Source organism: Nyctibius grandis, chromosome 3 (genome assembly GCF_013368605.1).
Source record: "Nyctibius grandis isolate bNycGra1 chromosome 3, bNycGra1.pri, whole genome shotgun sequence".
NCBI lineage: Eukaryota > Metazoa > Chordata > Aves > Nyctibiiformes > Nyctibiidae > Nyctibius > Nyctibius grandis.
Window position 1 is genome coordinate 112343814 of NC_090660.1, and position 12689 is coordinate 112356502.

Genomic DNA, 12689 nt, shown 5'->3' on the forward strand with positions numbered 1-12689 from the left:
CTCCGCCAAATCTTAGCAGTATACTTAGCATCCCTGTCCTGAAAAGCTGTACCCACTTTTGGGGAGAAAGCTATGAAGAAGCCACACACAGACTGAATGAAACTGACTTAAGGAGACAAAAAAAAAATATGGGTGGTGAACAGAGCAACACCAGTAGAGTAACTTATGGGCATTTCTTCAACCTAAAAGCACTTTAAAAGGCATTATAAATTCATAGATTCATAGATTTTAAAGGCCAGAGAGAGCAATTCTGATTATCCAATCTGATTTCCTACCGTAAAATTTTGTCCCATTACTCCTGCATCAAGACCGTAGACAGTAGCTGGACTAAAGTATATCTTATAAAAAGACATTAGAATCTTGATTTAAAGCTTCAAAGCAATGCCAAATCCATCACGTCCCCACACTAAGCAGTTCTAAGGGGTAGTTACTCTCATATAGGAAGATTGAATTTGTCCATCTTTGACTCCTATCTCCTGATCTCATTATGTGTGAGAACGTTAGATTAATGAGCCCTGTGCTATCTAGTTGATCTCTTTCTTCCCAGAGAGGTACTTACACACCATGATCAGGTCCTCTTAGATGTCTCAAACACAAGTTCGGATAGCATGCATTTTAAAGTCTGATTTGCAGAGTTCAAACAGTTGTCACAGCTCTTCTCTGTACCCTCTCCAATTTTGCAGAACAGTTTTAAGTACAGGCACTGCCATTACCTGCTTCACAGAGCACTCAGTACAGGCAACTCTTAACAGAAAGCACATCATCACACTTTATACCATCTCAAGAGGAGAAACAAAGACCACCAGAAAGTGATCAAAGCCTAACTGAATGGATTAATGCAATTCTAATAAAGAATAAAAATAGAAGTTTTTATTGTGGTGTTTTAAAAAAGATCACAGAATCACAGAATCAACCAGGTTGGAAGAGACCTCTGGGATCATCGAGTCCAACCATTGCCCTGACACCACCATGGCAACTAGACCAGGGCACTAAGTGCTATGGCCAGGCTTTTCTTAAACACCTCCAGAGATGGTGACTCCACCACCTCCCTGGGCAGCCCCTTCCAATGGCTAATGACCATTTCTGAGAAGAAATGCTTCCTAATGTCCAACCTGACCCTCCCCTGGTGAAGCTTGAGGCTGTGTCCTCTTGTGCTATCACTAGTTGCCTGGGAGAAGAGGCCGACTCCCACTCCACTACAACCTCCCTTCAGGTAGTTGTGGACTGCAATAAGGTCACCTCCGAGCCTCCTCTTCTCCAGGCTAAACAATCCCAGGAAGTCAGAAGTTTTACTTCCCATCCTTCTTCTAGCAAGGGTTGCTTGCTACAAAGACTGGGGCTTTACCCCTGGGACATGTTGGGGGAATAATTACAGAAATAAGGAGGCACTAAGATCCTTTCTTTACACCTAGCCCAGTCCTCTCTGTCACCCAGTCCTCATAGACACAGAAGAGACCAGAGAGACAAGCTGGCCAGGTGATTCAGAAGCACTTTCAACGTTCACCATAATACCAACACCTGATAATCTTAGATGCTTTTCTGGTACTAGTGTATTTTAGAACTGTAATGCCATGACATTAACGACCATTCAGTAGTGTTAGCTTATATCTACAAAATATATCCCTCCAGCCCAACCCAACAAAACTGATAAGCCACAGCACACCTCCAAAGGAGGGAAGCACTCTGTATCTCTAGGGTTCAGCGAGCCATAAGCAGGAATAGCATCCCCACTCAACCTACAGAGCGAAGAATAATAGAAGAGTTTTAGTGGTGGTGTTTTTATAAGGGAGATAGATGGTTTGCAAGCTCATATGAAAGGCTCTGAATGCAGTAGTGCTGCAACACATTAGAAAGAGAGTCTGGCTTGTTCCACCTTTCTGCGCTCTAATTCCCCATTGTAACAGATGACACAATTAAAAATAGAAAAGGATGTGGTCTCAGCAAGGATTGGAATATATCCGTGCCTGTTTAATGGAACATATGGTGGAATATTTTTACATCTTATAAAGGACGGTGTATTAGACATGTGCTGGTGCTCGAGATGCAGCAGCAGAAAAACTGCGTTAGTATTTGCTCCTTGACAACAGGAGCTGCCATACACCGTGTACACGCACATGAGTCATCAGCAGGACAGCACACAATTGACTAGGAAACCTTTTATTATACGCACCATTGGAGTTAATTCGGAAGACGTTGGCTGAAGTCTCTTGAAAAAGTTCCTGTAGTTCACTGGGATCAATCTGGGTGGCTGTGAAGACAAAAAGGGAGAAAATATATTAATACCAGAGACCACTGATCATTCTGAAAAGGGCTCACCTCCAGGCTGATCGTTTGAGGGCTGATGCAGGTTCCTCCTCACTGCAGAAATTTAGCCCAACTAAGTGTTCTGGTGTAGCCTTACACAGTGTTCACGCAACTTGCACTGTTGACCCATTCCAGCACCATCAGGACAGTAAAGATGCTGCTGCAACACAGTGGCCACAGGCTACATATCACAGAATCACAGAATCAACCAGGTTGGAAGAGACCTCTGGGATCATCGAGTCCAACCGTTGCCCTGACACCACCCTGTCAACTAGACCATGGCACTAAGTGCCATGTCCAGTCTTTTCTTGAACACATCCAGAGATGGTGACTCCACCACCTCCCTGGGCAGCCCCTTCCAATGGCTAATGACCCTTGCTGAGAACAAATGCTTCCTAATGTCCAACCTGAACCTCCCCTGGTGAAACTTGCGGCTATGTCCTCTTGTCCTATCGCTAGTTGCCTGGGAGAAGAGGCCGACTCCCACTTCACCATAACCTCCCTTCAGGTACTTGTAGACTGCAATAAGGTCACCTCTGAGCCTCCTCTTCTCCAGGCTAAACAACCCCAGCTCCCTCAGCCTTTCCTCATAGGTCAGACCCTCCAGACCCTTCACCAGCTTGGTCGCCCTCCTCTGGACTCGCTCCAACACCTCAACATCTTTCTTGAAGTGCAGGGCCCAGAACTGGACACATGAATCAAGACAACATTTGTAGGAATTATTAGCAATTGGAATAGAAATTATTTCTGCTGATTTATCAAGTGGGAATGCCAGATCCATGAATGAATGAGAAACCGCAGGCACAACAGCATGGTTAACCATTGCTTTCCAGAGCAGGAGGTCACATGAGCAGGTCCTGCCTTCAGAAATGGGGAGGAAGTAGTGAGCAGAGCACAACTGCTCCATGGGCTCAAAGCTTTTGGGGCAGGAGGGAGATGGAAGCCCAGATGGGTCCTCCACACATTCATCTTCCATCCCCCAGGAGAGGCTCCCCTTCTTCCTATTTCTTCCTGATAGCTCAACTGCAAGGGTCAATGAGTCAGTGCCAGGAATTGCTATTGCTGCTGCCCAGACAACTTAGCCTCAATCCCAAGGTCCCACTTTGGTCAAGGTACCCAAATCTGCCCTACAAGGAGAACACTTCAGTGAGGGTTTGAATTCTTGCGGTTTTGGGGTTTGGTGGTATTTTTTTTCTTTGTTAGGTTCATTTCATAGAATCATAGAATGGTTTCAGTTGGAAGGGACCTTAAAGATCACCTAGTTTCAACCCCCCTATCTGGAGCTCCTCCACAGCTTCATCGTCCCTGGAGAAAGTGCAACATGAGGTTGGACTGGGCTATATTACAGAGAAAGGATACATCGCTTCAATAAGCTTTAAAGAGGCATTGGGGTTTTGATTGGTAATAGTCACCAGAGAAACACTCATTTATACCCATATCTTTGGGACCAGCTTTCTGGCAGTAGCTTTAAAGTAGGTTTTCCCACGGTTTAGCCCTATTCTGCCTCTCATCTGGGTCAGCTTTTGCAGGTTTCCCAGAAGCTGGTCGACCTGAAACTTCAGCCAAGTCCAAAAGCAGTACAGGGCTCGTCCACTCAGACTACAGCGCGTTCAAACAGCCACTGCTATTAGCAAGCCACTCCTCTGAGCTGAAGCATTACAGATACTCGAAGAAGAGCTACAATTTGTATTTTCAAGTCAGCAAACTACAGTCTGCATCCCATAACTACATTTCCCTAAGCTGTTAAAACATCATGCTCCCAGCCTGCATTTGGAAGAGCAGAAAGCCATTGATGGAGCAAGGTAAAAATGAGCAGCCTGCCTGATGCGCTGCTCAGGTTGGTCCTGAGGATTCATCCCCCGGTGCCTGAGCACAAGCTCCACGTCCAAACAGCGCAATCAGGGGATTTTCCACTGCTTCTCACACATCTCACCCACAGCAGCACTCGTGTGAGACGATTCAGCCCTGTACCAGCCGTAAATAAAGTCCTTGATCAGTCTGTCACGTTGACACAAATCCAGGGCATTAAATGGTGTTTAATCCAAATGCAGAGGGGCTCATTGCTAGAGATTTTCCCACTCTCCTTCCTGCAGTTCATGCTAAATCAGCTGCACCAGACACTCTTTTCCTTTGCTTTATATATGAGGCTATATAACACAAGAAATTAGCTTGGGCTTACCCGTTCCCAGGAATTTCACTTGTTACTAACAAGATCCAGCTTTCGTTAAATCACTGACAGAAGAGCAGCACAGGATAAGATTTTTAGATCTTTATAGATGGAGCTGACCCCAGTTTTGGGAGGTTTTTCTTGGATTTTCAGTGTGCCAATGCGCTCTGGGTTAATAATACAGGAGGATGGGTGGCCAGGTCATGGCTTCAGCTTGGCTAAATTTCTAATTGCGTATGCTGAGAGGACTGCTGCAATATATTGTGAAAAACTGAATATGTCTCAACAGATTTTTAGCCTGACCCAGTGATGCTGAGTCACAGAATTCACAGAATTCACAGAATCAATCAGGTTGGAAGAGACCTCTGGGATCATCCAGTCCAACCGTTGCCCTGACACCACCCTGTCAACTAGACCATGGCACTAAGTGCCATGTCCAGTCTTTTCTTAAACACATCCAGAGATGGTGACTCCACCACCTCCGTCCATACACACTTATGTACTTTGCTGAATGAAGCCTCAGATGAACCATGATGCAATCAAACCAGGGTTCGAAATTCCTTCAAAAGTCCTCAATTATAAGCAGCCGGCGAGGAACAGTACTGCATTAAACCCCCCAAATAATATGGACTGCAGACTTCAATGTGTTCCCACAGATTCACAGCATCCAGCAAGCACCTCTGGGGAGTCATTTAAAATGCCAAAACAACCCCAAAAGCAAAGGTGAAATATCCCAAATGTTGCAAAAAGCAGGAGAAACACGAATTGCATTGCGCGGACTGTGCGTGCCTGCATTTCGGAGTCCCCACAACATCATGGGAAAGAAACACTGAACAATACTGCATGTCCAGAGTTGGTCCATAAAGTTAAAAACTACCCAGAAATTCAGGTGTTAATTTCACAGAATCACAGAATCAATCAGGTTGGAAGAGCCGTCTGGGATCATCGAGTCCAACCATTGCCCTGACACCACCATGGCAACTAGACCATGGCACTAAGTGCCATGTCCAGGCTTTTCTTAAACACCTCCAGAGATGGTGACTCCACCACCTCCCTGGGCAGCCCCTTCTAATGGCTAAAGACCCTTGCTGAGAAGAAATGCTTCCTAATGTCCAACCTGAACCTCCCTTGGCGAAGCTTGAGGCTATGTCTTCTTGTCCTATCACTAGTTGCCTGGGAGAAGAGGCCGACTCCCACTTCACTACAACCTCGCTTCAGGTAGTTGTAGACTGCAATAAGGTCACCTCTGAGCCTCCTCTTCTCCAGGCTAAACAACCCCAGCTCCCTCAGCCGTTCCTCATAGGTCAGACCCTCCAGACCCTTCACCAGCTTGGTCGCCCTCCTCTGGACTTGCTTTTGGGAGAGTGGGATTTATCTAACCGCCCCTGGGTGTCCATGGGAGACCAATTTGGTCACCATGTACTGCATCTCACTAATGGAAAAGAGGCAAAACACAACAGAAAAATGTATGAAGATCATATTCTGAAGACATGGAAATACTTAACTTTTTAAGCCTCGGCATATTTATTTTAGCCAAACACAAGAGGACTGTGAGATGATGAACTCCCTCTTGAAGGCGTGAAATCTCAATCTAAAATATCTAACAGAGAGTGCCATATCACCCCCACACCTCAACCAAGTGCAAATTAAATGAAAAAACAAAGGCAGATGCAACCTTTGGCCAGAATTTCCAAACAATTACTTTGAAAATGCAATGCTCAGAGAATGGCTTATCTGAGAAAACTGCATTGAATCTGGCTTGCAATTTCCTGCTCCTCGACTTTTATTTCATATTACAGTATGCTGCCAGTTCTGGTTTTATTTTGGTTTTGTTTTAGAAAATAAAAGAAAATAGTAACAAGGAGGTTGTTTTAACTGCTCCAGTTTCAAGCTTCCACACATCAAGCGGAGATGTTGTACCTATTCATGGAGGATTCAGCAGTTCATGCAGACAAGCAAAACAATTTAAAAACAGCAGCAAAAAGCTAAGTGAAGACATACCAACATTGCAAAAGAAAGTGAATGTGAAGTACATTTGTGTCTAATAAAAAATTAAACACCTTTGACTACATAAAGCGAGCGCTAAGATATCACGATTCCCCAAGAAGGAGCATGACGTTGCCGATATCCAGTAAATACTTTGCAAGCTCCAACGCTAGTAGAGTTGAGGGCCACAACTGGGAAAAGGCGACTTTTACTCACACTGTGGGTCCTGAAAGCTGTGAAGGATTTGCAGTGGATATGTTACAGAATCCTACGCGTAAGTTGTTTCTCCTCTGCTTCCTTAACTGGACATTTCTAAAACCGTTTTTGCAGTTTCCATTTATTTTCCCCATTTGCTTTCCAGAAGAATCCCCTTGGGAGGAGACAGGACAACTCCACTTCCTCTGCTATCAGCTCAACCTTCTCCCCACTTAGTAAATAGTGGCGACCTGTTACATTTATTACAATTGCTAAAGCAGCAGCAATCAACACTGGCATTTCTGATATTTTCCTACTGTTTCTTAATTCTTCTGTCTTTTGCCTGAAAAGTTGAGGTGGGTGCAGCAAAAGGAAAGGGCGAACTTTTAAGTACATACTCTACCAAAGCACTTTGTTTATATGCACTTTGGCCAACTGCAGTGGGAGACCTCAGCTGCAAATGTGATCTTAAGGAAATGTGCAGCTTGGATAGAGCCACTGCCTTGTAATCCACCTTGCTCTACTCCTGGAAATGCACATATATTGGCTTTTCTTCTTGTTGTTGATGTGCTTATTTTATTTATTGCACCAAAAATCCCTTTCCTTCACAAGAAAAATCACACAGAATCACAGAATCAACCAGGCTGGAAGAGACCTCAGGGATCATCGAGTCCAACCGTTGCCCTGACACCACCATGGCAACTAGACCATGGCACTAAGTGCCATGTCCAGGCTTTTCTTAAACACCTCCAGAGATGGTGACTCCACCACCTCCCTGGGCAGCCCCTTCCAATGGCTAATAACCCTTTCTGAGAAGAAATTCTTCCTAATGTCCAACCTGAACCTCCCCTGGCGAAGCTTGCGGCTATGTCCTCTTGTCCTATCTCTAGTTGCCTGGGAGAAGAGGCCGACTCCCACTTCACCATAACCTCCCTTCAGGTACTTGTAGACTGCAATAAGGTCACCTCTGAGCCTCCTCTTCTCCAGGCTAAACAACCCCAGCTCCCTCCCTCATAGGTCAGACCCTCCAGACCCTTCACCAGCTTGGTCACCCTCCTCTGGACTCGCTCCAATGCCTCACCATCTTTCTTGAAGTGCAGGGCCCAGAACTAAAAATAGTTGCATCCCATCGTGTGATAGCTGCATGTGCACAGTACGAGATATTCCTTGTCTCATGATGCTGACGGTGCACTGAGTAGGGACAGAGAGGGAGGAGGAGGACAAGACGTCATCACAGCCAAGCTTTGCTGCCTTCTCCCTGCTGTAAACCCTTCCCATCTTGTCATCTCAGCAAACTGCCTCAAAATAAACCTTGAAGGGAATATGTCCACTAGTAAATAAAAGAGAGTGAGGGAACAAACCATGTTTGATTGTTAGCTGGCTGCTCAGTTCTGTATTGCCAAGAGAAATTCAGGAGTTGTTCTCGGGATAGTTTATCCCAGAAATTGCTTCCTCCAGGCAAAAATCAGTGAGACCGCACCAGGTTTAAATCCAGACATGCAACACCATCTCACACCTATCTGCTATGCGGTGGTGGCAACCTGACCTCTGTGCTACCCCTAGCACTGAATCAAAGAATCATTTGGGTTGGAAAAGACCCTTAAGATCACTGGTCCAACCGTAAACCCAGCACTGCCAAGTCCACCACTAAACCATGTCCCTAAGCACCACATCTACACGGCTTTTAAATACCTCCAGGGATGGTGACTCCACCACTGCCCTGGGCAGCCTGTTCCAATGCTTGATAACTCTTTCGGTGAAGGAATTTTTCCCAATATCAAACCTAAATCTCCTCTGGCGCAACTTGAGGCTGTTTCCTCTTCTCCTATCATTTGCTACTTGGGAGAAGAGACTGACGCTCATCTTATTACAATCTCCTTTCAAGTAGTTTTAGAGAATGGTTGAGAACCTTAAAAATCCACACAAGCCTCACATATGATTTTTGCAACTATTATTCCAGTGGAGACTCAAGAATGCATTGCTTTCCATGTTTCAGTGTAATTATAATATTTAATTCATCACAACTCTGTCTACAGGAGACACTCGGGATGAGGACTGGCCAGTGAAGGGATGGGGCGTCAGTGCTTGGAGCAAAATATAACCTGGGAGATTGTGGTCTGCTTCTCCTCATCCTGCTCAGGAGGCAGAAAATGCTGCCGATGCATGTGGGCATCCCTGGGGCTCTCAGGCACTGTGACAATCAGTCATTAGCTCCAACCAACCACCGCTGACAGCAGTTGTGGCAGAGGAAGGAGAAATCCGACCGAGCCGGCAAGCAGAAATGTCTTTCGGTTCCTCTTCGAGACAAGACAAATGCAAAGCCTGAACAGGCTTATAGGGTCTTGTCTCTAGTGATCTGGATATAATTAGCATCCAAGGGGAATAGCCAGAGGTCCAGAACAACACGCATGGCAAAGGTATCTACAGGACCATCCTTTCGCTTAATGTTAATGAAAACTGCCCGTGTTCCCCACGTTAATCTTCCTTGCCTATTAATTATTTCACACTAATTTGAAGCTCCTAATGGCTTTTCTGCAGCCAGGTGAAGTCAATTGCCTTCATGAACTCAATTTTGTAGCAAACCCAAAATAACTCAAAAGTTGCAGAAAAGAAGCAGCAGTAATTACAGTGACTCCAATAAAACGGGAAAAGAGGAAAAATAGGGCAAGCATTCAATCTTTCTACTTACAATACTTAACACGGCTGTAGTAAAGCAGCTCAACACCTCGGAATTGCGATACGTTTATCCCCACTGCACCACTGAGAGCTACGTCTGTGCTCTGTAAAAGACAGTCACATATTTCCTGCATCTGCATCTTTGCTCATTTGAAAGTTTTAACTGCAGTTATAACATCATCCTTTGCTGAAAACGCTTCCAGCAGAAAGTGAATTGGTATCTGAACTCCCCGAAACTCCTGCAAGGAGTAAAGTGCCGGTAGGGAGCAACCTGCTCACTATGATTTCAAACCATCCACTCCAAATCCTCAGTTTACCTCTACCAACAAGGATTAAGTACAACAGGCTTCACCTGCACTCAAGCCCTGTGGCTTAACCCCTTCACAACCCAGTCGAATGGACACATCTCACACACCAAGCACCTTATTCCTTCTCCAGGACCAGGGGACCCATTGCAAGGCTTTATTTCACAGAATCACAGAATCAACCAGGTTGGAAGAGACCTCTGGGATCATCGAGTCCAACCATTGCCCTGACACCACCCTGTCAACTAGACCATGGCACGAAGTGCCATGTCCAGGCTTTTCTTAAACACATCCAGAGATGGTGACTCCACCACCTCCCTGGGCAGCCCCTTCCAATGGCTAATGACCCTCTCTGAGAAGAAATGCTTCCTAATGACCAACCTGAACCTCCCCTGGCGAAGCTTGAGGCTGTGTCCTCTTGTCCTATCACTAGTTGCCTGGGAGAAGAGGCCGACTCCCACTTCACTACAACCTCCCTTCAGGTAGTTGTAGACTGCACTAAGGTCACTTCTGAGCCTCCTCTTCTCCAGGCTAAACAACCCCAGCTCCCCAGCTTCCTCCCCTTGAAGACTTTTTATCCAAGAGAGTAACTCTTTATTGAAGACTGTGATCTACAACGAGAGCCATGTGCCGCGGGTACTGGGAAATCAAACTCAAGGGAGAGAACAAGATTGATTTCTGGCTGCTGGCCCAAGAGTAAGAAATTTGCTCTGGAGCAAAATGCTAAATTCATGTCTTTATTTTAGCTTTTCCATAACAATTGTAAAAGTGAAGATGTGGAAGAAGGTGAAGGAGGCAAAGGAGGAAAAAGAAAGAGTAAAGACAAAAGAAGCAGCTTGTCATGGGAAAAAGAAAATGCTGAGAAAACAGACCAGCAAGAACTGGTGGATGCACAGACACTCACACCCACCCCAGACAAGTTCTCTGGCCACCGGTACTCAACAGCTTCCTGGGGTGCTCCTCCCTGTGGACTTTCTGGAGTCTGATCCCGTGCTTTATACCAGCCTTCGGCCTCTTCCACAGTGAGAACACAGTTTTGGTCTTCACCTGCCTTTTCATTACGTATAAATCACAGGAACCTGATTTATCCTCATGACCTCTGTTCTTCTGTTGAAACTAGTCAAAAAAGCTTCAACAAATACCACCATAGAAGGAACTGGACAAGAGCATGTTTGGACAAGGCTCCTTTCCTCAAGGAAAAGAGCTTAAAATAGAAAGGGAAATGGAAGGGAATGAAAGAAGCAGCATCATGTTGCAAAGTTGCTCCTGGCATGCAAGCTTAGGAGGTTTTTATTTCCTCCTGTTGAAGTTTGAGTGAAATAAGTGATAAAGAGAAACGTAAGCAAAAATCACACTTATCAGGCAACATGCTTTTCATCAGCATTGGAAAACGTGATGCTGTTTCACGTGGCCATGGTATGAAGTTCTTCGCTACGGATTTGTGCAGGGACTTGCAAAAGACCTGGGTCTGCTCGGCATGGCCACAGCACAAAGCAGGGGCGTCGAGGGGATTACACGTTTAACTAACTGGATGAAGCTGATGATGCCAATTGGCATCAATCCTCTTCCAACCCCCATCCTCACACAGTGGGGTCGGTGTACTCAAGAACTCGATTGCCTGTGGGTTAAGCTGGGGTCCCTGTTTGCATTAAGACTCATAAACTCCTAATAATTTTTTTTTTTAAATTGCCCTCCTGGGTTGGCCAAGTTCTCCTGAACATGCAAAATAAAATTTCCCTAGTTTTAGAAATTAAGCTTCCCCTGAAGCTATGTCAGCTGGAAGAACCCATTTCATCCAACACACCTGAAAGGGAGACGCATTTAGGTATCTGCCACTTTCTCCTCTCCCCAAGGGAAAACTGAGAAGCCAGGAGGTCTCTCACCCCACAGCCTTGCCCTGAAGAAGTATCTTACTCCCACCTTACTTCTCCACCAGAAATACTAGCAGAAAAAATACAGAGAAAATGAGAGAAAAAAGAACACATCTACTTTAACAGAGCAGATTATTTTCTTTGAAAGACCTCCTGCAGCTATAGCAAGTTGACCAGAGGAGACAGAGATTTTATAATTTCTAAGCCAAGTTGAGTACAGGGACCAAATTCAAGGAGTGTAAAAGCCCAAGGAGGTAAAGCAGGCAGGGAGAATCATTTCAGGTTGGTAAGGATCCCACTGAGGCATGCATTTTTCTCTTGTGCTCTCTGAAGCACAGTTTTAATACATTTAACCTTTGTAAAGCCTCTGAGATTTGAGCTTTAGTTAATATGTCCCCAGAGGAGTAACAGCAACGCATGGTGTCCCCAGCACAAGTGTTCCTGGTAGAGCTAGTAAGTTTTAACTGGAGCTCAGCATGACTCTATCTTGGAAGATCCTAGGAAGAAAAAAATAAAGCTATAAATATATATACAGTACATCCCTCTGGAAGGAATAACAAATACAGAGCCTATGCCAAGGAAAGCCTAAGAAGTCAAGGACAGAGGCTACTCAGACAAAAGTTTCCCATGTAGGTGAGGTCTAGGGTGGTGGGACCAAAGTTTTGCAGCTTGGCAAGTGTCTGTGCTCTGGTGGCACAGGAGGCATCGCAAGGGCCAGCCCAGGCAAGGAGAAGCATTCCTTACAGAAATCAAGAGAAGGCAAAGGGTAAGCATTAACTTGCAGTGAGTCAATCTCAGAAATTAAAGAAGATAAAGAATTAAGACACTATCTCCTCCACTACCTAGACAAGAAAAGGGGCTGCATGCAACCCATGCACTCCCGTTTCAATCAGTCAAGAGAGAAGTTTTTTCCTAAGCCACTTGATGGAGCACTATACTCTGCAGTGCTTTGCCATCCTTCTTACCCCTACCATGAGGGAAACCACCTCCTGCAACTCCAAACACAACACCAAGCCCTCAGCCAGCAAAATGCAAATCTTTGTACCCTCAAGAAGCGGTTCACAGAGAAAAGGAAACTTTAGTTATCTTTTTTACAGTGCAATCAAGATTCAATCAGATTTGCTTTCCATTATTTCATAGAATCACAGAATCACAGAATCAATCAGGTTGGAAGAGACCTCTGGG

General features: G+C 45.2%; 1 protein-coding gene across 13 annotated transcripts in view; it reads right to left on the minus strand.

Annotated features, from left to right (window-relative positions):
* Positions 1–12689, minus strand: part of TSNARE1 (t-SNARE domain containing 1) — a 533773-nt gene that overhangs the window by 338403 nt on the left and 182681 nt on the right. For all 13 annotated transcript variants that reach the window (XM_068396751.1, XM_068396752.1, XM_068396747.1 and 10 more), the window contains one exon: positions 2171–2248. In XM_068396751.1, the coding sequence (XP_068252852.1) occupies positions 2171–2248 (78 nt within the window). The remainder of the gene's footprint in view (positions 1–2170; positions 2249–12689) is intronic.